Source organism: Chiloscyllium plagiosum, unplaced genomic scaffold (assembly GCF_037043375.1).
Source record: "Chiloscyllium plagiosum isolate Xiang-an unplaced genomic scaffold, Cpla_swu_hap1 HiC_scaffold_11, whole genome shotgun sequence".
In the NCBI taxonomy this organism is placed as follows: domain Eukaryota; kingdom Metazoa; phylum Chordata; class Chondrichthyes; order Orectolobiformes; family Hemiscylliidae; genus Chiloscyllium; species Chiloscyllium plagiosum.
In genome coordinates, this window is record NW_028270149.1 from 88,338,083 (window position 1) to 88,362,715 (window position 24,633).

Genomic DNA, 24,633 nt, shown 5'->3' on the forward strand with positions numbered 1-24,633 from the left:
TCTGCAGTTGCTGATGGACGTTTTGTGTTTTCTTTCTCTGAAAATAGTCAGTGCTGTTATTCATAACTTTTTACAGTCCACCACTACAGCATGTCCCAATCCTTCACAGCCATTAAAATGAGAAAAGAAAATTTGCATTGATACAGCACTTGCTCCAGATGTCACATAATGCTCTCCAGCCAAAAGACTACTTTGTATTAAGTGTTTTCAAATTGTTTTGTAATATGCACTTATGTGCAGCAGCATGATAGTGGGCAGGTCATCTGTTTTGTGATATTGCTTGGGGGATAGATACTGTGGAAAAATGGATAAATATACGAGGGTCTATTACATTTGACTGAGGGGGCAGTCAGGTCTTTGGTTTAATTCCTCAGTAGGTTCGGCTGTGTAGCACACCCTCGGCACTGCACCAGGCGTATCAGCAGACACCATGTGTTCACTCCCGAAAACATTGGGTGAGCAATGTCGCGAAAAACAAGCTACCCACAGCAAAACACAGAACAGCAAGTGTTGTGCATGTTTAACCGAGACAGTGATTAAAAAATGCTCCTTTTAATATTTGGGTTTGATCAGCAAGGCAGGTATAATTGACCGATGTTTTTGTTTTGCAGGATTATACTATTACCATGTATTTCCAACAAGGTTGGAGGGACAAGCGTTTGTCATATACGGCTCTCCCGCTCAATCTCACCCTGGACAATCGGGTGGCTGATCAGCTGTGGCTCCCAGACACGTACTTCCTGAACGACAAGAAATCCTTTCTCCACGGGGTGACCGTGAAAAACCGTATGATCCGCCTGCACCCTGATGGCACTGTCTTGTACGGACTCAGGTAGGTGCTATGGCAGTTCATGCATCCTCCAGCTTAACGTACCTCTATCCATTAATTAACTGGGTGGCTAACATCAAAAGTAGGCTCCGTAACTAAAAGGTAAATACATGGGCATAAAAGCCAGAGTTGAACTGAAAAGATCTTTTATGATAGTGAGTCAGTGCAATGTGGAACAGGCTACCTAAAAGGATAATGGTAGCAGATTCAATAATAACTGTCAAATATTAGTTATATCATTCATACGATCACCAGGAAAATCTATTGGGGCTATTGGGGTTGGATGGGTTGCAAGGGACTAGTCTGAGAGTGCAGTCTGAAGACAGCACAGGCTCACTAGGCCAAATGGTCACATCCCGCACTATAAAATCCTCTGACAAGATTGAATTCTCTTGTTAATTTGAGAATCTTTCTGTAAGGCAAGTTTCATTTCTGTGTGATGGGCAGCGGCAGAGGTAAACATAAAGCTGAACGATGGACAATTCCAATTGGTGCTTAATCAGTCTGAATGCTACCTGGACTTGGATTACAAGATGAAAGAGAGTGGTCTCGCCTAATTAAACAAATGCATTTCCCTCATTTTAAAACTGTGCTGCCTCTATTTGATTACACTGTGATATGTTCAAGACATTGTTAAAGCTCCAGAATACTAAACTGCAGCATTTTCTCAATGACTGATATCTACAGTCTCTTTAGAAGCAAATGATTTGGAGACGCCGGTGTTGGACTGGGGTGTACAGAGTTAAAAAACTCAACGCCAGGTTTTGGTCCAACAGGTTTATTTGAAAGCATTAGCTTTCAGAGCGCTGCTCCTTCATCAGGTGGTTGTCACCTGATGTTTCAAGTCCAGTAATTCTTCTTCAGAACTTTTTGATTCATCAGAACAGATATGGTGGCACAGTGGCCTCACAGCACTAGGGACCATCAGGCACATTCTCCCTGTGTCTGCGTGGGTTTCCTCCAGGTGCTCCGGTTTCCTCCCACAGTCCAAAGATGTGCAGGTCAGCTGATTTGGCCATGCTCAATTGCCCATAGTGTTCCGGGATGTGTAGGTTAGGTGCGTTAGTAAGGGGAAAATATAAAGTAATAGGGAAGGGAAATGGACCTGGGTGGGATACTCTTCGGAGGGTCGGTGTGGGCTCGATGGGCCAAATGGCCTGTTTCCATACTGGAAGGATTCTATGACGATTCTGTGATGGATATAGAGAAAGTAGCAGAATGGAATGGAGTCCTTGCAGCAAGCAGGGTGTGAGGAAGCGAATAGAAGGTAGTTGGGAGTCACACAGTATACAAACAGACCCTTTTACTCCAACTCATCAGACCAGATATCCTGAATTACTCTAGCCCCATTTGTCTTGATTTGGCCCATATCCCTCTAAACCATTCCTATTCAGATACTCATCCAGATGTCTTTTAAATGTAGTAATGGTACTAGCCTTCATCATGTCTTAGATTAGATTACTTACAGTGTGGAAACAGGCCCTTCGGCCCAACAAGTCCACACTGACCCGCCGAAGCGCAACCCACCCACACCCATTCCCCTACATTTACCCCTTCACCTAAAACTACAGGCAATTTAGCATGGCCAATTCACCTACTCTGCACATTTTTGGAATGTGGGAGGAAACTGAAGCACCCGGAGGAAACCCACACAGACATGGGGAGAATGTGCAAACTCCACACAGACAGTCGCCTGAGGCGGGAATTGAACCCAGGTCTCTGGCGCTGTGAGGTAGTAGTGCTAACCACCGTGCCATCGTGCCATTTTCTGGCAGCACACTCTATGCACCACCCTCTGCATGAAAAGTTTGGCCCTTAGATCCATTTTATATCTTTCCCCTGCCACTCGAAATCCTTTAGTTTTGGATTCCCCTGCCCTGGGAAAAAGACCTTAGTCAACATATCCATGCCTCTCATGATTTTACAGAGGTCACCTGTCAGCTTCTGTCAGGTTAGATAGGGTGGACAGTGAGAGCCTTTTTCCTCAGATGGTGATGGCTAGCATGAGGGGACATCGCTTTAAATTGAGGGGAGATAGACATAGGACAGATGTCAGAGAGTAGTAAGGGCATGGAATGCCCTGCCTGCAACTGTCATAGATTCACCAACTTTAAAGGCATTTAAATGGTCATTGGATAAACATATAAAGTGGAATGGTGTAGGTTAGATGGGCTTCAGAGTTTTTCCACATTGAGGGCCAAAGGGCTTGCATTGCACTGTAATGTTCTATATTGAATAAGAAAATTTTAATCCAAGCCCTTAACACTATGTCAGTCCCAGTTTATGTTTGAAAAGTTAAAATTCTCTACCATTACAACCATATCATTCTTATAGACATCTGAGATTTCCTTACAAATTTGCTTCTCAATTTCCCACTGACCACTGGGGGGCCTATAGTACAATTCCAAGAAGATGATCATCCCTCTTTTGTTGCTCAGTTCCACCCAAATACTCCCAGGAATATCCTCCCAAAGTACAGCCATATATTTTTTCCTAACTAAGAGCGGCACTCCACCTCTTCTCTTGCCTACCTCTTCTTTCTATCCTTCCTGTCATATCTATATTCATCCCTGAGCCACTTTTCTGTAACAGCTATGATATCCCAGTCACATGTTCCCAATGTTGCCCTAGTTGATCTGCATTACTTGTTAGGCCTCTTGCATCGAAATAAATGCAATTCAATATATCAGTCCTACCATGTTCTCTGCCTTGCTCCTGCCTGCCTTGACTGACTTACGCCTCTTCTCAACTGTACCAGCCTCAGACTTATCTATTTTTTCACTATTTCTTTAGGATCCCTCCCCCCTTACTAGTTTAAATCCTCCCAAGTAGCTCTTCCAAATTTCCCCTCCAGGATATTAGTCCCCTTTGAAGTCAGGTGCCAACCATCCTTCTCTATTCCAAAGACATTCCAATGATCCAGAAATGTGAATCCCTACCCCCCCTGCATCAGCTGCTCAGCCACACCTTCATCTGCTCTATCCTCCTATTCTTATTCTAGCACGTGGCACCAGGAGTGTTCCAGATATTACCATCCTTGAGGACCTACTTGTTAACCTCATACCTAATTTCCTATATTCTCTGCTCAGATCCTCATCTCTTTCTGTTCCTATGTTGTTGATACCAACCTTACCCCAGTTCCAACCTTCCAGCTTAGCACTGTCTTCATGATCTGACCCAGCTGCCAATCTCCCTTCCCACCTATCCACTCCACCCTCCCCTCTGACCTATCACCTTCATCTGCACCTCCATCCACCCATTGTACTCTTTGCTACTCCCCCCACCCTCCTCTCTGACCTATCACCTCCATGCCCACCCCCATTCACCTATTGTACTCTTTGCTACCTTTTCCCCAGCCCCACCCCCCACCCCCCACACCCCATTTATCTCTCCATGCTGGAGCCTCCCTGCCTTCATTCCTGATGAAGGGCATTTACATCCTTCCTTGAATATGGCGTCTAGTGCTGTACACAACACTCCACATGCAGTGTCACCTGTGCCCTGCATCACTGAAGCATAATCTGTTACTTTTATATTTAATTTTTCCTTAAGTTACATTTGCCCAAAACATCAATTTTCCTGCTCCTCGGATGCTGCCTGGCCTGCTGTGCTTTTCCAGCACCACTCTAATCTAGACAGCCGATAAAGAGGAACCAGTTGATATATTGTATTTCGACTTCCGGAAGGAATTTGCTGCTGTTGAAAATAAAAGTTTGTGGTGTTAAGGGTAACATATTGGCTTGGATAGAAGATTGACTGGCTGATAAGAAGCAGAGAGTATGAATTAATGAGTTGTTTTTTTGGTTAGCAAGATGTAACAAACCTAGATAAGGTAACTAAACTTGCTGAAATGCAAATGGTCATTATGAAGGTAAGACACGTAATTATGAAAGCTATCGGCTGTCTAGATTAGAGTGGTGCTGGAAAAGCACAGCAGGCCAGGCAGCATCCAAGAAGCAGGAAAATTGATGTTTTGGGCAAATGTAACTTAAGGAAAAATTAAATATAAAAGTAACAGATTATGCTTCAGTGATGCAGGGCACAGGTGACACTGCATGTGGAGTGTTGTGTACAGCACTAGACGCCATATTCAAGGAAGGATGTAAATGTGTTAGAGGCAGTATAGCAACTCAAAGAAGGTTGATTAGACTCATACCTGGAATGGGCAATTTGTCTTGTGATGAAAGGTTTGACAGGATTGGCTTGTATCCATCAGGGTTCAGAAGAGTAAGAGATGACTTGCCTGAAAATTACAACACCTTGAGAGGTAGTGACAGGGTGGATGTGTGGAGAATGTCTCCTCTTTTGAGAGAATGTAGAATGGAGGCTCAATTATTATCCCCATTTAGAATAGAGATGAGGCACAGCTTTTCTCAAACTCATGAGACTTTGATCTCTCCCTCAAAAGGCTGTGGAAACAGAGCCCTTGATATTTTTAAGGCAGAGGAATAGAAGGGAATGAAAGATTATCTTGGGTTATCAGGAATGTGGTTAAGATTACAGGTACAATCAGATCAGCCGTGACCTTATTGAATGGTTAAGCAAGCTTGAGGGACTGAATGGTAAATTCATTCTTCTGATTTGTATGTCTGCAAAGTGTTCTTCCTTACATTCCCCCCCGAATCTTTTGTCCAAAACCTTAAATTTCTTGCGGAGTGTACTGTCAGCCAGTGGGAATATCTTTTCTTTGATTTTTGGTGTTTGAGGTTTAATAAACGTTTAATGATCAACGTTTAACAGGAGACAGTCTCAGAATAACAGGGTGTCCATTTAGCACTTTAAGGCTCAATGGGGCCAAATGGCAAGTTTTGCCATGTTTCCTGGAGGCCCAACCTGTCTTTATTTTGTCCACCTTATTCAAATCTCCCCCACAATCTCCTTCACTCCACAGAGAACAACCTCACCTTCTCCAACTTTCTCCTTGTCATTAACATTTCTGATCTCTCAAACATTCTGGTAAATCTTCCTGCAACCTCTCAAGGTCCCTCATGTCCTTCCTAAAGTATCAAGACCAAAACTGAATGCACTGCTGTAGTTGTGGATGAACCAGATCTTTATAAAGGTTCAGGTTTTGTATCAATATCTCGATTTATGAAACCCAGAGTCCCATAGGATTTGCTAAACACTGTCTGAAAATCTTTAATGATCAACGTACATCCTCTGTCCCTGCAAATTACTTAGAGATTGGCCATTCATTCTGTATTTCCTCTCCCTACATGTTCCACCAAAACTACATCACTTCATAATTCACTGTGTTAAACTCTATCTGCCTCTTGTCTTCCCGTTGTGCCAATCTATATCTTGTTGGAGTTGATTAGTATCAGCTTTGCTGTTTGCCACATGTTTGTTATCATCAGTAGATTGTAAGATTCTGTTCTGTATTCCAATTTCCAAATCAATTAATTGTAGGAAAAGAAGCCTAGATCTCAGCACTGCCCCTTGGTGAACACCTCTACCTATTATCCTGCAGTTTGAACAACATTTACTATAACTCTCTGTTTCCTGTTCTTAAGCCAGTTAGTTTCCAGTTGAGCATTAATGATCCTATTCCATAGTTCTCAATGTTATCAATCATCTTTTGTGTGATACTTAGTCATACAATTTCTTAAAATCCACATAGACAACATCCACCACATTCCCTTCATCAACATTGATTAGATTACCTACAGTGTGGAAACAGGCCCTTCGGCCCAACAAATTCACACCGACCCTCCAAAGAGCAACCCATCCAGACCCATTGCCCAACATTTACCCCTTCGCCTAACACTACGGGCAATTTAGCATGGCAAATTCACCTAACCTGCACATTTATGTACTGTGGGAAACCCACACAGACACAGGGAGAATGTGCAAACTCCACACAGACAGTTGCCTGAGGCGGGAATTGAACCCGGGTCTCTGGCGCTGTGAGGCAGCAGTGCTAACCACAGTGCCACCGTGCCGCCCACAAAAAAATTTCTCCCTTTGCTGGGTGGCTTTAGGGGCCTGACTCCAGCAGAATCTGAATTTTTACTTCTTCAAAATATTCAACAAGATTTGTTGAAAAACCATCTGTCTTTTCCTAACCAATGCTGGCTCTCCTCCATTCACTCAATCCTCTCTGAGTGCTGGGGTGTCTTCCTTCATTATTGTGTCTAAAAGCTTAAACACCTCTGATGTTAAACTGACTCGCCTGTAGTTACTAAAAATGTCCTTGTATGCTTTCTTGAATATTTGGCAATCATTTGTCAACCTCAATCCTCTGGCACTCCTATCCCTCTGTACCCCAGGAAAATTGGACCCTCTGCTGTCTCCAACACATATCTTTTAAAAAGCTGAGGTACCAAGCCATCTTGACCATGTGAATTATCCACACTTAAACAGTCCCAGCCTTCCAATACATTGTTCTTTATTCTTTCTTGGATATGGTTGTCACAGGCAAGAGAACATTTATTGCCTATTCCTCATTGGTCTTGAGAAAGTGGTTGTATATGGTCTAGTGAGAAATGTTTGAGAGATCTAGTGAGATACGTTTGAAGCATCAAGTGAGGTTGTGTTGATCCATTTGGTGAGATATGTTTGAGGGATCTGGTGAGATTAGACTAAATATCTCAAGAGGTTTGTTGAATAATCTGGTGGGATGTGCTTGAGAGATCTGATGAGCTAGACAAATCTTGAGTATTTTGATAAATGGAACTTTGTTAAAACAAAATTGAAAAACCCAAAGCAAACTCCTTCCCCAAATCTGAGTATTTTCCATTATCAACCCGACAGTGGTCGGTCCCCTTGCAGACCCTCCCTGACATTGTCTAGACTAACTGATAAGGAGGACAATCAAAATCAATGAGAGTGCCTATCTGTCTTTCAGGTGAGATGTTACACACAGACTCAGGTTCGCCCCTTGGTAGAGATGGAAATCAGAAAGGAGCAAAGAACATTCTGGTTATATATTGGGCAATGGTTATTCTGCTAGGAGAATGTGAGGACTGCAGATGCTGGAGATCAGAGTTGAGAGTGTAGTGCTGGAAAATCACAGCAGATAGGGCAGCATCCAAGGAGCAGGAGAATCAACGTTTCAGGCATAAACCTTTTATTCCTGATGTAGGGCTTGTGCCCGAAACGTTGATTCTCCTGCTCCTCGGATGCTGCCTGACCTGCTGTGCTTTTCCAGCACCATATTCTCAATAATAGCTATTCTGCAGCACATGTGACCAACTGGCAATACCTTTACTCTGATGCGCCATCAGAGCTCCCTCAAATTTGCCAGTTAATGGAACAACAGCTGTGAGGTAGAGTCAGGACCATAGGAAGATTCCGTGTTGGTGTCTTTAGAACGCAGTGATGGGATTTAAGGCTCAGTATGAACAGCTGAGGTGTGACTAGTTGGGATTCTGACTGGCCTGATGAGAGCCCACACTAACTGTTGTTTCTGGTTTTCTTATTTTTAGGATCACCACCACAGCAGCTTGTATGATGGACTTGCGCAGATACCCCCTAGATGAGCAGAACTGTACTTTGGAAATAGAGAGCTGTAAGTTCGACTCAAGGAATTACTATCTCATTCAGGGTTTTATCAACCATTCACACTGAGCCAAGGGTTTCAGCATGCAGTCATTCGGGATCACAAGGATTCAATTTCTTTTCCTTCCCCTCCCCTCCATCTCAAAGGTATTCTATCATTGGGGACTTCACCCAGTGCTCAAGAACTTAGTGGACAACAGCACAGTAAATATCAAGGGGAATAATGTGATACACAGACCCACACACTGACAAAAAAAAACCACAAATAGACAGACGTACACACATATGTACAATCTCATTACAGACAGTTTCACAGATATCATTGCAAACACACAGGCTCAGAGGTGGAACCACATACAATGCCCATACAGATGCCCACACCCATCCACAAACACACAGACTCACATACATATTCACTCTCTCTCAGAGTCACTCTCACCCCTCTGGCTTGGTCCACAGAGACCCTATGTCCAAACCACACACAAGCATAGCCACATGTCCAAACAAACAGGCCCACAAAGCAACACACACCTACACAGATTTCTGCACATGGATGGTAATATGTGTACACAGACATATCAATACTCAAAACACAAACACACATATGGATCCACATCCTCACACTGACACAGATCCACCAACACACTCTGATATACAGAGATATACACAAACACACACATTATAAACAGTATTGGAATCGAGACCATATTTGTTATGGGGTTAGTGCCCAGTGATCTTAATATCTGATAAGACAGAGTTTTAACAGGAGAATAGATAGGACTGGATAACTTTGATTTAGGTTTTTGTTATTAGTGATTACTTTACTGAAGCACAAACACACAATGTTGCAGCTTTTGTTTTAGTATTAAGTGTATAAATGACAGAAGTGAAGATAAACAACAGAGAAAACTCTATTCCCTTGTAAGACATATTTTTAAACGCGCAGTAGGAATGAGTCAAGCCACCTTTATAGATTAAACAGAAACAACAGCTTTATATCAGAACCAGTACATCCTGGTACAGGTTATAAACATTGATGCAATTCTAAGAGCATCTCGCACTGTGTCTCCAGCAAAATCCAGTCTAGTTCATCTCCGGGGTAGGGGGGGGCGGGTGGTCAGAGAGAGACTTTGATGGGCTTGAACTAATTAAAATTTCAACTTCCCTTCCAGAACTATAGTTAGTTCTTGCTTAATTATTATGCTGCTGATGTTAGTTTTCTTCCAGTTTGAAACTATTCCTGAAATAGCTTTAATACATTTTCTTATTTTAAATATCTTCAAAAGCACTTAACTCCACTTTTATTCCAATAACTGTATCCCAGCACTCAGTCTGGAAATAATGGTAACTTCTTTATCTAAAATTGGTTTATTATTTTAAACTCATGCTTAGACATATTGCTTAGCACATGTTACTTGTCACTTAATACACATTTCTCTCTCAAATGAGTTTCCAGCACAGGTTCAAAATGAAAGTCAGTGTCTGAAAAGTATTTCCAGTAAGCCCTCTGGGTAGTTACCTTGGGATTCTCACTTGGTATTATGGATATTGATGAAGGAGCAGCGCTCTGAAAGCTCGTGCTTCCAAATAAACCAGTTGGACTATAACCTGGCGTTGTGTGACTTTTAACTTTGTAAAGTTAACACCGGCATCTCCAAATTTGGAGGTTGTATGGATGTGCAGGTCAGTGAATTGGCCATGCTAAATTGCCCGTAGTGTTAGGTAAGGGGTAAATGTAGGGGTATGGGTGGGTTGCGCTTCGGTGGGTCGGTGTGGACTTGTTGGGCCGAAGGGCCTGTTTCCACACTGTAATGTAATCTAATGTAAAGTATAATGTACATTGTTTTTATTGAAATAATCATCCAATAAAAACCCTCAGCTGATACTGTCTCCAATACACAGGCAGGCAGTACATTCCAGACCTTAACTACTTTCCTGTGTGGGAAAAGATTTTTCTCAAATCACATGTACTTTTTTTTTTACAAATTATCTATGTGCCCTCTCATTCTTGATATTTTTGCAAATGGGAACAGTTGCTCCCTGTTTCGTCTGACTGGATGTCAGATGATTTTGATAGCTTCAATCATATCTTTTCTCAGTCTCCTCCTTGACATTGAAAACAGCACTAAATTCTCCAATCTATCACCTTAATTGGAATTTCTTATCCTTGGAATCACTGTTATAAATCTGTACTTTTTTCATTCATTAAAGTGCTTGGGGGATGCTGGCTGTGACAACATTTATTTCTCCTCCTGAATTGCCCTGAAAAACTGGTGCTGAGCTGCCTCTTGAACTGTTACAGTTCATTTGGTGAAGGGACACATAGAGTGATGTTAGGGACGGAATCCCAAACTTTTTACCCAGCAACAGTGAAGGAACAGAGATGTATTTCCAAGTTAGGATGGTGAGTGACTTGAAGAGAAACTTTCAGATAGTGGTGTTGCCATGGATCTGCCATCCTTGTTCTTCTCGATGGAAGTGGTCATGGGTTTTGAAGGTGCTGTCTAAGGAGCCTTGGTGAATTTCTGCAGTGATTCTTGTAACTAGCACATAGAGCTGCTACTGAGCATTGGTGATGGAGAGAATGAATGTTGGTGGATGGTTTGCCAATCAAGGGGCTTCTCTGTCTTGGACAGTGTCAAGCTTCTTGAGTGTTGTTGGAGCTGCACTCATCCAGGCAAGTGGGGAGTATTCCACCACGCTTCTAACTTGTGCCTTGTAGATGGTGGACAGGCTTTGGAAAGTCAGGCAGAGATTTACTCACTGCAGGATTCCTCGCCATTGACCAGGTCCTATTGCCAGTGTATTTATATGGTGAGTCCAGTTCAAGTTTAGATCAATGATAACCTCAAAGATGTTAAGTGTGGGGGATTTAATGATGGCAATACCTTTGAAGATCGGGGGCAATTGTTAGACTCTTCATTGTTAGAGATGATCATTGCCTCATGATTGTGTGTTGCGAATGTTACTTGTCACTTTTCAGCCCAAACCTGGATATTGTTCAGGCTGTTCTGCGTGCAAAGATATCGAGTCAGACAGTCAGAGGTCTACAGCACGGAGAAAAACCTTTTGGCCCTTTGTATCTTTACTGGTTAAAAGAAAGCTTTTAATCCCATTTTCCAGCCCCAAGCCTTGGCATCGTAAGTATACATCTAAATAATTGTTAAATGTAATGAGGGTTTTTGCCTCAACCACCCTTACAGACAGTGAGTTCCAAATTCCCATTATTCTCTGCATGAAAAGATTTTTCTTCACATTTCCTCTAAACCTTCTCCCCTTAAATTTCCATCATTGTAATCTTCATCATTAATCACTCCACCAAGGGAAACTGCTTCAGTTTCTAAGGAGTTGTGAACGAAGCTGAACATAGTGCAATCATCAGCAAACATTCTCACTACTAACCTTACAATGGAGTAAAGGTCATTGATGAAGCAGCTGGAAATGGGTCTAGGACACTACCCTGAGGAACTCCTGCAGAAATGTCTTCTTTTGTGCCAGATATAAGTCTAGCAGGGGAGAGTTTTCCCTCTGATTCTAATTAACCTCAATTTTTCGAGGGCCTTTTGATACCACACTCTGTCAAATGTAGCCTTGATGTCAAGGGCTGTCAGTCTCCCCTCCCTTCTGGAATTCAGCTCCTTTTTGCCCATGTTTGAACCAAGGCTGTAATGAGGTCAGGAGCTGAGTGACCCTAGTGGAACCCAAACTGGGTGTCACTGAGCTGGTTATTGTTGAGCAGGTGCAGCTTGGTGGCACCTTCCATCACTTTACTGATGATCGAGAGTAGGCTGTTGGAGCAGTAATTGGCTGGGTGGTATTTGTCCTGCTTTCTGTACACTGGACATATCTGGGCAAATTTCCACATTGTCGGGGAGATTCCAGAGTTGTAATTGTACTGAAAGAGCTTGGCCAGAGGTGTGAATAGTTCTGGTGTACAAGTCATCAGTACTATTGCTGAAATGTTGTCAAGGACCATAGCCTTTGCAGTGTCCAGTGCCTGCAACTGTTTCTTGATAACATGTGGAATGAATCAAATTGGCAAGACTGGTATCTGTGATCTGGTGACCACTAGAGGAGGCCAAAATAGATCATCCACTCGACACTTTTGGCCGCATATTCCTGTGAATGCTTCAGCCTTCTCATTTGCATTGGACTCTTCCATTGTTGAGGATGAAGATACTTGTGACTCTCCTTCTCTGTGAATTGTTTAATTGTCCACCACCATTCATGACTGGATGTCGCAGGACAGCAGAACTTAGCTCTGGTGTTGGTTGTGGGATTGCTTAGCTTTGTCTAGAACTTGCTGCTTATGCTATTTGACATGTAAGTGGTTCTGTTTTGTGGCATCACAAGGTTGACACCTCATTTTCAGGTATGCCTGGTGCTGCTCCTGGCATACCCTCACCATTGAACCAGGGGTGATCCCCTTGGCTTGTTGGTAATGGTTGAGTAGGGGATATGCTGGGCAATGAGGTTGAAGATTGTGCTGAAGTCCAATTCTGCTGCTGTTGGCCCATAACACCTCATAGATGCCTAGTCTTGAATTGTTAGATCTGTCGATGTCCGTCCCATTGATCACAGTGATAGTCTCACGTAACAGGATGGAGGGAAATCTCAATGTAAAGGTTGTACCAATACTGTCGTGGTAAGTGCAGCTGCAGCTGGCAAATCGTCAAGGATGAGGTCAAGTACAGGTCGTTATGTTATAACGTGCATTCGTCAATGCGCATTCGCTGTAACCCGATTGACGAATTGCAGATGCTGTTTCTACAGCGCAAACTTTTAAAATGTATGTTGGCAGTAATGCAATTACAGCGCCAACACTTTAAGCGCTGTTTTAAAGCATGATTTTTCTACAACATGTGGTTGCACAAAAACACAGCCATCATATTATAGAAGACCTGACTGCATATTTATCCCTCTAGTTGGTCATCTCACCACCTGCCGTTGACCCTGTCTAGCAGCTATGTCCTTGGCGACCCAACCAGCTCAATCAGTAGTACTGCTGCTGATGGTGATGGACATTGAAATTCCTTATCCAAGAGGACGTTTTATGTGCTTGCCACCCTCAGTGCTTGCTCCAAGTGTTGTTCAATGTGGAAGATTACCGATTCATTGGCCAAGGGAGGACAGTGCGTTGTAATCAGCATGAGGTTTCCTTAGACTTATTTGACCATGGGGTTACATGTCAATGCTGAGGTCTTGAAGGGCAACTCCCTCCCAACTGTATACAGAACAACCTCAGTTATCTGAGCATCAATTGTCCAAATTTCAGAGATCTCAAGGTCCCGTTATCTGTTATCTGAACAATCAGTTATCCAAACGCACAGTTATCCGAACAAAATACTCCTCGCCTGTCATGTTCGGATAATCAGGTTGTTCTATACACTGTTCCACCATCTCTGCTGGGACTGTCCTGTCGGTGAGACAGGATATATCCAGGAATGGTAATGGTAATGTCTGGGACATTGTAAGGTACAATTCTGTGAGTATGACTCTGTCAGGCTGTTTCTGCCTAGTCTGTGAGACAGCACTAGCCTCCAGATTTTACTGAGGAGGTTTTTTACCACTGTCACTGCAGGTGGCTACATTGATGCCAGATGGTCTACCTAGTTTCAGTGGCTCAGTGGTTAGCACTGCTGCCTCACAGCACCAGGGACCCAAGTTCAATTCCCACCTCTGTGTGGAGTTTGCACATTCTCCCCATGTCTGTGTGGGTTTCCTCTGGGTGCTCCGGTTTCCTCCCACAATCCAAAGATGTGCAGGTCAGGTGAATTGGCCATGCTAAATTGCCCGTAGTGTAAGTCAAGGGTAAATATAGGGTAGGGGAACGGGGCTGGGTGGGTTACTCTTCGGAGGGTCGGTGTGAACTTGTCGGGCCAAAGGCCCTGTTTCCATACTGTAGGAAATCTAATCTACACTTCCTCCTGCACTCCCTCCTACATTCCCTTCTGCACTCCCTCCTACATTCCCTCCCGCACTCCCTCCTGCACTCCCTCCTACGTCCCTTCCAACATTCCCTCCCGCATTCCCTCCCGCATTCCCTCTCGCACTGTCTCCTGCACTCCCTCCCACACTCCCTCCCGCATTCTCCGACGCACTCCCTCCCGCACTCCCTCCTACTCTCCCTCCTTCGACTCCCTCCTACATTCCCTCCTACTCTCCCTCCTGCACTCCTTCCCACACTCCCTCCCGCACTCTCTCCCGCACTCCCTCCCACACTCCCTCCCACATTCCCTCCTACTCTCCCTCTCACACTTCATCCCGCACTCCCTCCTGCACTCCCTCCTGCACACTCCCTCCCGCACTCCCTCCTTCACACCCTCCTACACTCCCTCCTTCACACCCTCCCGCACTGCCTTCTGCACACCTTCCCACACTTCCTGCCATATTCCCTACCACACTCCCTCCCATATTCCCTACCACACTCCCTCCTTATTTTCCCCTATGCCCCTATTCATATAGACTAGAAAACTATGTTTTATTAACTGCTCACAAACTGTCCTGACATTTTTAACAGCTTCTATACTTTTCCACTTCTGTCCTCTGCACACCCTTTCAAATAGATGCCATTATTTTACACTGTCACTGATGATCTTTATACCAATGAGTCTGATGTCAAATGTCTTTGAACTGAACTTTACCTGGCACCTATTAGCTCACCCCATTAATAGACAGCAGTCTGGCTTAACCTTGTGAATGAAGACTTGTGGATTCTGATCAAACTTATTCAAACAGCTCCTTCATCTATCTTTCTCATGTCAATGTGAATCTACTGCTTGAAAAATCGTGGCGAGGTCATTAGCATTTTTGGTATTTAACATAAAAAACTGTTATAGGCTGAGGTTCAGGCTCTGGTTAATATCTGCTGCGTTGCACATACTGGACCTGTTACCAGCAAGGAACGTCGTCGGCTGACTCTTTCTACACTGTCTTTGCAGATGGATACACGACAGATGATATTGTGTTTCACTGGGAAGGTGATGATGCAGCCGTGACTGGGGTAGACAACCTTGAACTCCCTCAGTTCACAATTGTCAAACTGAGCTTGCTATCAAAGGAGGTCGTTTTTGCGACAGGTAATATGTTGGAAGATTTATGTTATTATTTATACCATCTGAGCTCCTGTGTCTCTAAGTATTGCTGGTGTCAGTGTAGACAGCTCTTGACTTACAGTTTTAAAATAAGGGAGCTTTATTATTTATCTTACCCCGTGCTGTCCCTGTTCTGGGAACGTTTGATGGTGACAGTGGAGAGAGAGCTTTATTTTGTATCTAACCCTGTACTATCCCTGTCCTGGGAGTGTTGCATGGGGCAATGTAAAGAGAGCTGTACTCCATATCTAACCCTGTGCTGTACCTATCCTGGTTGTTTTTGATGGGGACAGGGTAGAGGGAGCTTACTCTGTATCTAACCTTTACCAGCCCCCTGATTATTTCATGTTCTGTTGCTGCCAGGTTCATATCCTCGCTTGTCACTCAGTTTTCGAATCAAGAGGAACATTGGCTATTTTATTCTGCAGACCTATATGCCATCGATCCTTATCACCATCCTGTCCTGGGTCTCTTTCTGGATCAATTATGATGCTTCAGCTGCACGAGTGGCCCTTGGTGAGTTACAACCAATCAAACCTGCATCATCCCCACATCCCATATGACCAGGATCATCGGATGCAGGGGTGGGGGTTAGAGGGAGTGAATGGACTATTCTTCAGGGAAATCCCATAATACCCTTGTTGCTTGGTCTCTGTCCACCCCATAATCCCAGAATACTTAAAGCACAAAAGGAGACCATTGGTTTCTGCACCACCATACATTACATTACAGTGTGGAAACAGGCCCTTCGGCCCAACAAGTCCACACCAACCCGCCGAAGCGCAATCCACCTTACATTTACCCCTTACCTAACACTACGGGCAATTTAGCATGGCCAATTCACCTGACCTGCACATCTTTGGACTGTGGGAGGAAACCGGAGCACCCGGAGGAAACCCACGCAGACACGGGGAGAACGTGCAAACTCCACACAGTCAGTCGCCTGAGGCGGGAATTGAACCCGGGTCTCAGGCGCTGTGAGGCAGCAGTGCTAACCACTGTGCCATCGTGCCGCCCACATGGTTGAGGGCTTGAATAATGCTTGCCAAAGGGTATCCTAGTAACGTCACTCTCCAACATCCAAACTGTCGATCACTACTTGGACAGTGGTCCTTTGTCTCTAAAGCACCCTGACATATCTGAAGTTTTTTTGATTAGATTAGATTCCCTACAGTATGGAACAGGCCCTTCAGCCCAACAAGTCCACACCGACCCTCTGAAGAGCAACTCATCCAGACCATTCCCCTGCATTTACCCTGACTAACGCACCTAACAACTATGGGCAATTTAGCATGGCCAATTCTCCTGACCTGCACACCTGTGGACTGTGGGAGGAAACTGGAGCACCCGGAGGAAACCCACACAGACACGGGGAGAATGTGCAAACTCCATTCAGACAGTCACCCATGATTGGACTCGAACCCAGGTCCCTGGCACTATGAGGCAACATGCTAACCACTGAGCAGTCTCAAAGGTTGCTATTGAATGCTCCTTTCCTGTCCTTGGCCAAGGAACAATGATCAGTTGTAGTGCACCAAATGATTGCTGTGCTGGCACTGGGATTGAACCCAGAGAAAGCTGATCTGTACAAGTCTGTACCAGATGGGCAATGGGTTAATACTGCAGTTGGAAGGAGCTGGGTAAACACAAAGTTTGTCTGAAATCTTTAACCACGCTTCACCTTGCCTCTGATCCAGGTGTTACCACTGTGCTGACCATGACCACCATCAACACCCACCTACGGGAAACCCTCCCGAAGATCCCCTACGTGAAAGCCATTGACATCTACCTGATGGGCTGCTTTGTCTTTGTGTTCCTCGCCTTGCTAGAGTATGCCTTTGTCAATTACATCTTCTTCGGCAAAGTCCCAGCCCAACCAAAGAAGCCAATGGGGAAAACCAGCAAAAGCAACACGGAGAGGGGACGGCTTGGCAACACCAGAGTGAGTGGGGATACAGGGAAAGGGGGAGGCAATGCTGCTATTCACCTCTGGCTGACCGAACTTCTGTCACATCCATATCTTCCAAAGAGAGGGCAGTCTTCACACGAAACACTTTATGGATTGTAATACAGTTAATCCAAAGTCTGTATTATTCTAGATTGTAATGATATACACAGATAATTCCACAGCCTATATCCTTTGAGATTATAATGAAATACAGAGCAAATCAAATGGTTGTACCATTTTGGGTATTACCTGATGGAGATATTGACCCACGCAAGGCAGAGTTAATCGCAGACCAGTCCTGAGACCATTTAGTGCTTTGGTTTTACGGAATTCAAACCGACCCCTGTTCAACAGCATACAAGAGTCAGATGGCAACAAAAAGCCTTGTGAGACAGGAGGAGCATTCAGTCCCATGTGGTCTGGATCTGGGGGCCTCCTCCATTGCCCGTGGCCAAACACTTTAACTCCCCCTCCCACTCCCCCAAGGACATGCAGGTTCTGGGCCTCCCCCTTTGCCGCTACCTCACCACCCAACACCTGGAGGAAGAACGCCTCATCTTCCACCTTGGGATCAATGTGGATTTCACTAGTTTCTTCATTTCCCCTCCCCCACCTTTTCCCAGATCCAACCCTCAAACTCGGCACCGCTCTCTTGATCTGTCCTAACTGTCCATCTTCCTTCCCACCTATCCTCTCCATCCTCCTCTCCGACCTATCACCTTTTCCTCCACCCTCATCTATCTATTGCTTTCCCAGCTACCTCTCCACTGCCCCAGCCCCATCCTCCTCCCATTTATCTCAGCCCCCTTGGCTAACAAGCCTCCTTCCTGATGAATAGCTTATGCTGCCTGACTGGCTGTGCTCTTCCAGCATGACACTCTTGATACAGATACAGATGTTTAAATATATTTCCTGAAATCAGACAGACCATGAGTGCAGACTGTACTTCATAGCAGGCTGCCTGATTTATTTGTGAACTAGCTGAGATACTGAATTGTGGACTAACATATTTAGATTAGATTACTTACAGTATGGAAACAGGCCCTTCGGCCCAACAAGTCCACACCAACCTGCCGAAGCGCAACCCACCCAGACCGATTCCCCTACATTTACCCCTTCACCTAACACTACGGACAATTTAGCATGGCCAACTCACCTAACCTGCACATTTTTGGACTGTGGGAGGAAACCGGAGCACCCGGAGGAAACCCACGCAGATACAGGGAGAACGTGCAAACTCCACACAGTCAGTCACCTGAGGCGGGAATTGAACCCGGGTCTCTGGCGCTGTGAAGCAGCTGTGCTAACCACTGTGCCACCGTGCCTCCAGACTGCCTCTGAATGTGGCAGATCAAGACAGTGCCAGATTACATACTGGGTGCATTACATTTGCTGTGTATAGCATCAGATTGCAGCTTCTGGACTGCATCTGAGAGTGCACCAAATTACACTTAGACTAAGTACACCAATTACAGTGCAGGTCAGATTCATATTTGTCTTTTCAGGGAATGTGGGCATCACTATTTGAGCCAGCATTTATTGCCCATTCCTAGTTGCCCTTGAGAAGGTGGGGGTGAGCTATCTTTTTGAACTGCTGCGATCCATGTGCTGTTGGTAAACCCGCAACGTCATTAGGGAGGGAGTTCCAGGATTTTGACCCAGCGACAGTGAAGAAACAGTGATGTATTTCCAAGTCAGGATGGTGCATGGCTTGGAGGAGAACTTTTGGATGGTGGTATTTTCATGTATCTGCTGCCTTTGTCCTTCTATATAGAAGTGACTATGGGTTTGGTAGTTGTTGTCTAGGGAACTCTGGTAAAGATCTGCAGTGAAGCCTGTAGGTACACTGCTGCTCCTGAGCTTTAGTGGTGGAAGATGTGAATGTTTGTAAATGTTGTGCCAGTCAAGCAGGCTGCTTTGTCCTGGATTATGTCAAGCTTTTTGTATGTTATTTGAGCTGCACCCACCCAGACAAGTGGAGAGTACTTTATCACACTCATGACTTGTGCCTTGTAGATGGTGGTCAGGCTTTGAAACCAAGGCTGTAATGAGGTCAGGAGCTGAGTGGCCCTGTTGTGGTTCTGTTGGCCGAGCTGGGAATTTGTGTTGCAGACGTTTCGTCCCCTGTCTAGGTGACATCCTCAGTGCTTGGGAGCCCCCTGTGAAGCACTTCTGTGATGTTTCCTCCAGCATTTGTAGTGATTTGTATCTGCCACTTCTGGTTGAGTGGCCCTGGAAGAACCCCATCTGAGTGTGACTGAGCAGGTTGTTGCTGGATAGCATTGTTGATGACACCTTCTATCAGTTTTCTTCTGATCAAGAGAAGATTGATGGGGCAGTAATTGGCCAGGTTGGATTTGCCCTACATTTTAAGCTTTGACAAACACTAGCATTGGACAGAATTAACAGTCAGCTAGGCAAATATGAGTTAAAAACTAAAGACAACCAGCCTGGACTTCTTAAGGACAAATTATGTTTAATTAATTTGGAGGAGTTTATTAAAGTGGCAACAGAGAGGACTAATGAAGGTTATGCTGTTGATGTGGCATACCAAGGACGTTAAAGGCTTTTTAGGCTGGTCAGTTTAACTTCAGATGCGGTGTAAGGTTTTAGAAACAACCATCCTGAAAAAGTATCCAAATATTGTAATGTTGTTATATGTTGTCATTTTATTAAAAGCAAAATATTGCAGATGCTGGAAATCTGAAATTGAAAAAAATCAAAGTGCTGGAGAAACTCAGGAAATATGCAGCATCTCTGGAGAGAGAAACAGAGTTAACGTTTTGAGTCTGGTAAGACTTCTTCAGAACTAAAAGGGGTTGGAATTTTTGTTTTGGTACTTTTGACGGAGGCAGAGCAGGAGTGAGTGGAACAGATGGTGAGGGGGCCCAGTGCAAAAGACAAACAAAAATACTGATGGTGGTGAAGGAGAGATAGAAATGTAAAATAGGTTTTAAACAGTAAGTACGAAAAGGAAGTACAGGGTCCACTCTGCTGTGAGCAAAGCCTTCAACACACAAACAAAATGCAACTGAGAGAGTAGGCGGGTGGTGGGATCAAAATGAAGGACAAAGTTCATACTCCACCTTGTAGAACTCAGTATCGATTCTAGAGAGCTATAAAGTTCCTAGGCAGAAAATGAAGTGTTGTTCCTTGAGTTTGTGTTGTGCATTGTTGGAACAATGCAGCAGGCCCAAGACAGAAATGTTGGATGAGACCAAGTAAGTTGGCTTATTGAAATACTAAGTATCTGGGAGGTTGGGGTCATTCCTACCAATGCAGAGGAGGCATTCCACAAAGCGGTTACTTAATCTGGTCATGTAAAAGAGACCACACTGTGAACAGCAAATACAGTAGACTTGATTGAAATAAATAAAAGTGAAATGCTGCTTTACTTGGAAGGTGTGTTCGAGGCCTTCATGAATTAGCAAATTTTACACCTTCTCAATTGCATGGGAAGATGCCATGGGGGAGATAGGGAGCATAAGGAATGATGAAGGAGATACCAGAGAATCATGGAGGGAATGGTCCCTGTAGAATGCTGAGGGGAAGGGAAGATGTGTTTGAGGGAGGTACAGTGGCTCAATGGTTAGCACTGCTTCCTCACAGTGCAAGGGACCCAGGTTCAAATCCACCCTCAGGCGATCGTGTGGAGTTTTCACATTCTCCCCATGTTGGTGTGGGTTCCCTCTGGGTGTTCAGGTTTCCTCCCACAATCCAAAGATGTGCGGGTTCGGGGAATTGACCGTGCTAAATCTACCCATAGTGTTCAGGGATGTGTTGGTTAGGTGCATGAGTCAGCTGCAATGTAGAGTAATAGGGTAGAACATGAGTCTGTTGCCACATTGTAGTGATTCTATGGTCATGCTAAAGGTGGCAGTGAATGCAGAGACAGGTGAGGGCAGGGGAAGCCCAATTATTGTTCTGGGAGGTAGGGGAAGGGGCAAGAACTGAAGTGCAGGAGATAGGTCGGACATGGCTGAGGGTTCCATCTACCATAAGGTGGGAAATCATCAAGTGAGGAAAAAGGAGACAATGCCAGGTGCAACCTGATGGAAGATGGCAGGGGTGAAGTTAGTCAGAGAAGACACAAGCTGCTGGAGTGACCATCTCTCTCTAATTAACAAGCTAAGCTTTGAAAGTTACTGAGAAAAAAAGTAGGTCTACAATCTTATAATGGATAGAACCTCAACTAAAAGGCCTTGCCCAGGGGAAAAGGAATATACTTTTCAAAACCTCAAAGCAACTCTCAACTGCAAATGTTATCAGTGAATCTTTAGGGACTTTTCTATATTTTTTTCATCAGCAAGTTGCATTTTCCTTGCTGGCATGGGCTTTTTTAAAAATTCATTCATGGTATGAGGCCATCACTGGCTAAGCCAGCATTATTACCCCATCCCTAATTGCCTAAAGGGCACTTAAGAGTCGGCCATATTGCTGTCGTTGGGAGTTATATGTAGACCAGACATGATAAGGATGGCAATTTTCCTCCCGAAAGGACATTAATGAACTAGATGTGCTTTTCTGATATTCAGGAATTAATTCATGGTCATTATTAAACTCTTAATTCCAGGATTGTTTATTGAACTCAAATTCAAAATTGGGATTTGAACCCAAATCCCCAAATATTATCTGGGTCTCTAGCATTAAGTCTATCACCTCCCCTGATTAGCAATAAAACCAACCGTCATCATGTGTAATTCAAGGAATCTTATCTGGCCTCATTCTTATACACAGCACAGTACAAATACATTAGTGATTTGGTGCAATACAGCATCCTTATAAAATTCCAAAATCTATTCTGTTGAAGTAAGCAGATGCTAGGAAAGATTTGAGTTCATTTAGGAGATCTAACAGCAGATTTGTGAAATACACACCATGTTGATGAAGACATTTGTAAAAGACAGACCATGTTGCTGAAGACATTTGTAAAAGATAGACCATATATTTGTTGATGAACTAAGAGCTAGAGAAGGCTGATCAAGGGAATGTAGTGGAAGCTATTTATATGAATTTTAAAGCCATCAGCAAAGTATCACAGAAAAGGCTGGCTAACAAATTTGAGTCGTATGCAGTAGGAATCAGTGTCAGTAGCTTGGATGAAATTATTGGCTGAAGGGAAGGAGACGATAGGTCACAGTAGCTGGTTGGTTGTCAGACTGCAGGATAGTAGGTTGTGGTGTTCACCAAGGGACAGTGCTGGACTACTTTTTTTTTGCTACAATTTAATGAGTAGGACATTGGAACATAGAACAAAATTTCAAGAGTTGCTGGTGATACCAAATGTGGAGATGTGGCAAACAGTGAGGCAAACTTCAATAGGACATAGAAAGATGAGCAGAATCGGCAAACAAGAGGCAGATGGAATTTAATACAGGAGATACATTTTAAAAGAAGGCATAGGAAATGTCAATATTTGATTGATGTCAACAGTGGTTGGAATCAGACCTGACACATAAGAAGATGGTCATGATTGTTGGAGGTCAGTCATCTCAGCTCCAGAATATCTCTGCAAGAGTTCCTCAGGGCAGTGTCTGAGGCCAAACCATCTTCAGCAACTTCATCAATGACCTTCCCTCCATCATAAGGTCAGAAGTGGAAGTATTCACCAATGATTGCACAATCTTCAGCAACATTCACGACTCCTCAGATACTGAAGCAGTCTATGTTCAAATGCAACAAAATCTGGCCAATGTCCAGGCTTGGGCTGACAACTGTTAAATAACATTTCTGCCACACAAATGTCAGGCTATGCCCATCACCAATAAGAGACAATGTAACCACCCCTCCTTGACATTCAATGGTGTTACCATCACTGAATCCCCCTCGATCAACACTATCAACTGGGGTTATCATTGACCTGAAGCTCAACTGGACTCACCCAATGAACACAGTAGCTGCAAGAGCAGGTCAGAGGCTAGGAATACTGTGGTTAGCAACTCACCTCCTTACTTCCCAAAGTCTGTCCACCGTCTACAAGACACAAGTCAGGAGTGTGATTGAATAAACCCCACTTGCCTGGATGAGTGCAGTCCCAACAACACTCAAAGATTTGACACTATCCAGGACAAAACAGATTGCTTGATTGGCATTACATCCACAAGCATCCACTCCCTCCATAACCGATGCTCAGTAGCAACAGTGTGTACGATCTACAAGATGCACTGCAGAAATTCACCAAAGAACCTCAGACAGCATCTTACAAACCCACAACCACTTCCATCCAGAAGCATAAGGGCAGCATATATATGAGAAAACCACCACCTTCAAGTTCCCCTCCACACCACTCACCATCCTGACTTGGAAATATATCAGTATTCCATCACTGTTGTTGGGTCAAAATCCTGGAATTCCCTCCCTAAGGGCATTATGGATCAACCTACTGGTGGACTACAGCAGTTCAAGAAGACAGCTCACTACCACCTTCTCAGGGGCAACTAGGGACGGGCAATAAATGGTGGCCAGCAGTAATTTTTATTTTGAAAACATAGAATGAATATCCTAATTTGAAAGAGTTTTCAGTGACAGAGTGACCTGAGGGATCATGGGCATCAATCATTGAAGTTGATAGGACACATTGAAAAAGTGATTAGTTAATCCTATCGTATCTGTGCTTCAACGTTTTTGGTGCGTGTGACCAATAGAGTGGACAAGGGTGAATCAGTAGATGTTGTGTATCTGGACTTTCAAAAGAATTTTGACAAGGTTCTGTGCAAGAGATTAGTAAGAAAAATTAAAGCTCCTAATATCTGAGGTAATGTATTGATACGAATAGAGAACTCATTGGCAGACAGTTGGAATAAATGGCTCCTTTTCAGAGTGGCAGGCAGTGGCAAGTGGGGTACTGCAAGGTTCAGTGCTGGGACCCCCACCTTTTCACAATATACAGCAATGATTTGGGTAAAAGAATTTAACTAATATCTCCAAATTTGCAGATGACATTCAGCTGGGTGGCAGTGTATGCTGTGCAGAGGATGCTAAGAGGCTGCAGGGTGACTTGGACAAGCTAGCTGAGTGGGCAAACACTTGGAAAATGCAAAATAATGTGGATAAATATGAGGTTGTCTACTTTTGTTGCAAATTCAGGAAGGCAGCTTATTATCTGAATGATGGCAGTTTAGGAAGAGGTGAGGTGCAATGAGACCTGGGTGTCATGGTGGAACAGTCTCTGTAGGTTAACATGCAGATGCAGCAGGCAGTGAGGAAAGCTAGTAGCATGCTGGCTGGCCTTCAGAGCAAGAGGATTTGAGTCTAGGAGAGTC

General features: G+C 44.1%; 1 protein-coding gene across 4 annotated transcripts in view; it reads left to right on the top strand.

Annotated features, from left to right (window-relative positions):
• LOC122557045 (gamma-aminobutyric acid receptor subunit beta-4-like) overlaps nucleotides 1–24,633 on the top strand; it is a 171,413-nt gene that overhangs the window by 143,654 nt on the left and 3,126 nt on the right. For all 4 annotated transcript variants that reach the window (XM_087991800.1, XM_043704281.2, XM_043704282.2 and 1 more), the window contains 5 exons: nucleotides 612–832; nucleotides 8,257–8,339; nucleotides 15,271–15,408; nucleotides 15,787–15,939; nucleotides 17,121–17,365. In XM_087991800.1, the coding sequence (XP_087847926.1) occupies nucleotides 612–832; nucleotides 8,257–8,339; nucleotides 15,271–15,408; nucleotides 15,787–15,939; nucleotides 17,121–17,365 (840 nt within the window). The remainder of the gene's footprint in view (nucleotides 1–611; nucleotides 833–8,256; nucleotides 8,340–15,270; nucleotides 15,409–15,786; nucleotides 15,940–17,120; nucleotides 17,366–24,633) is intronic.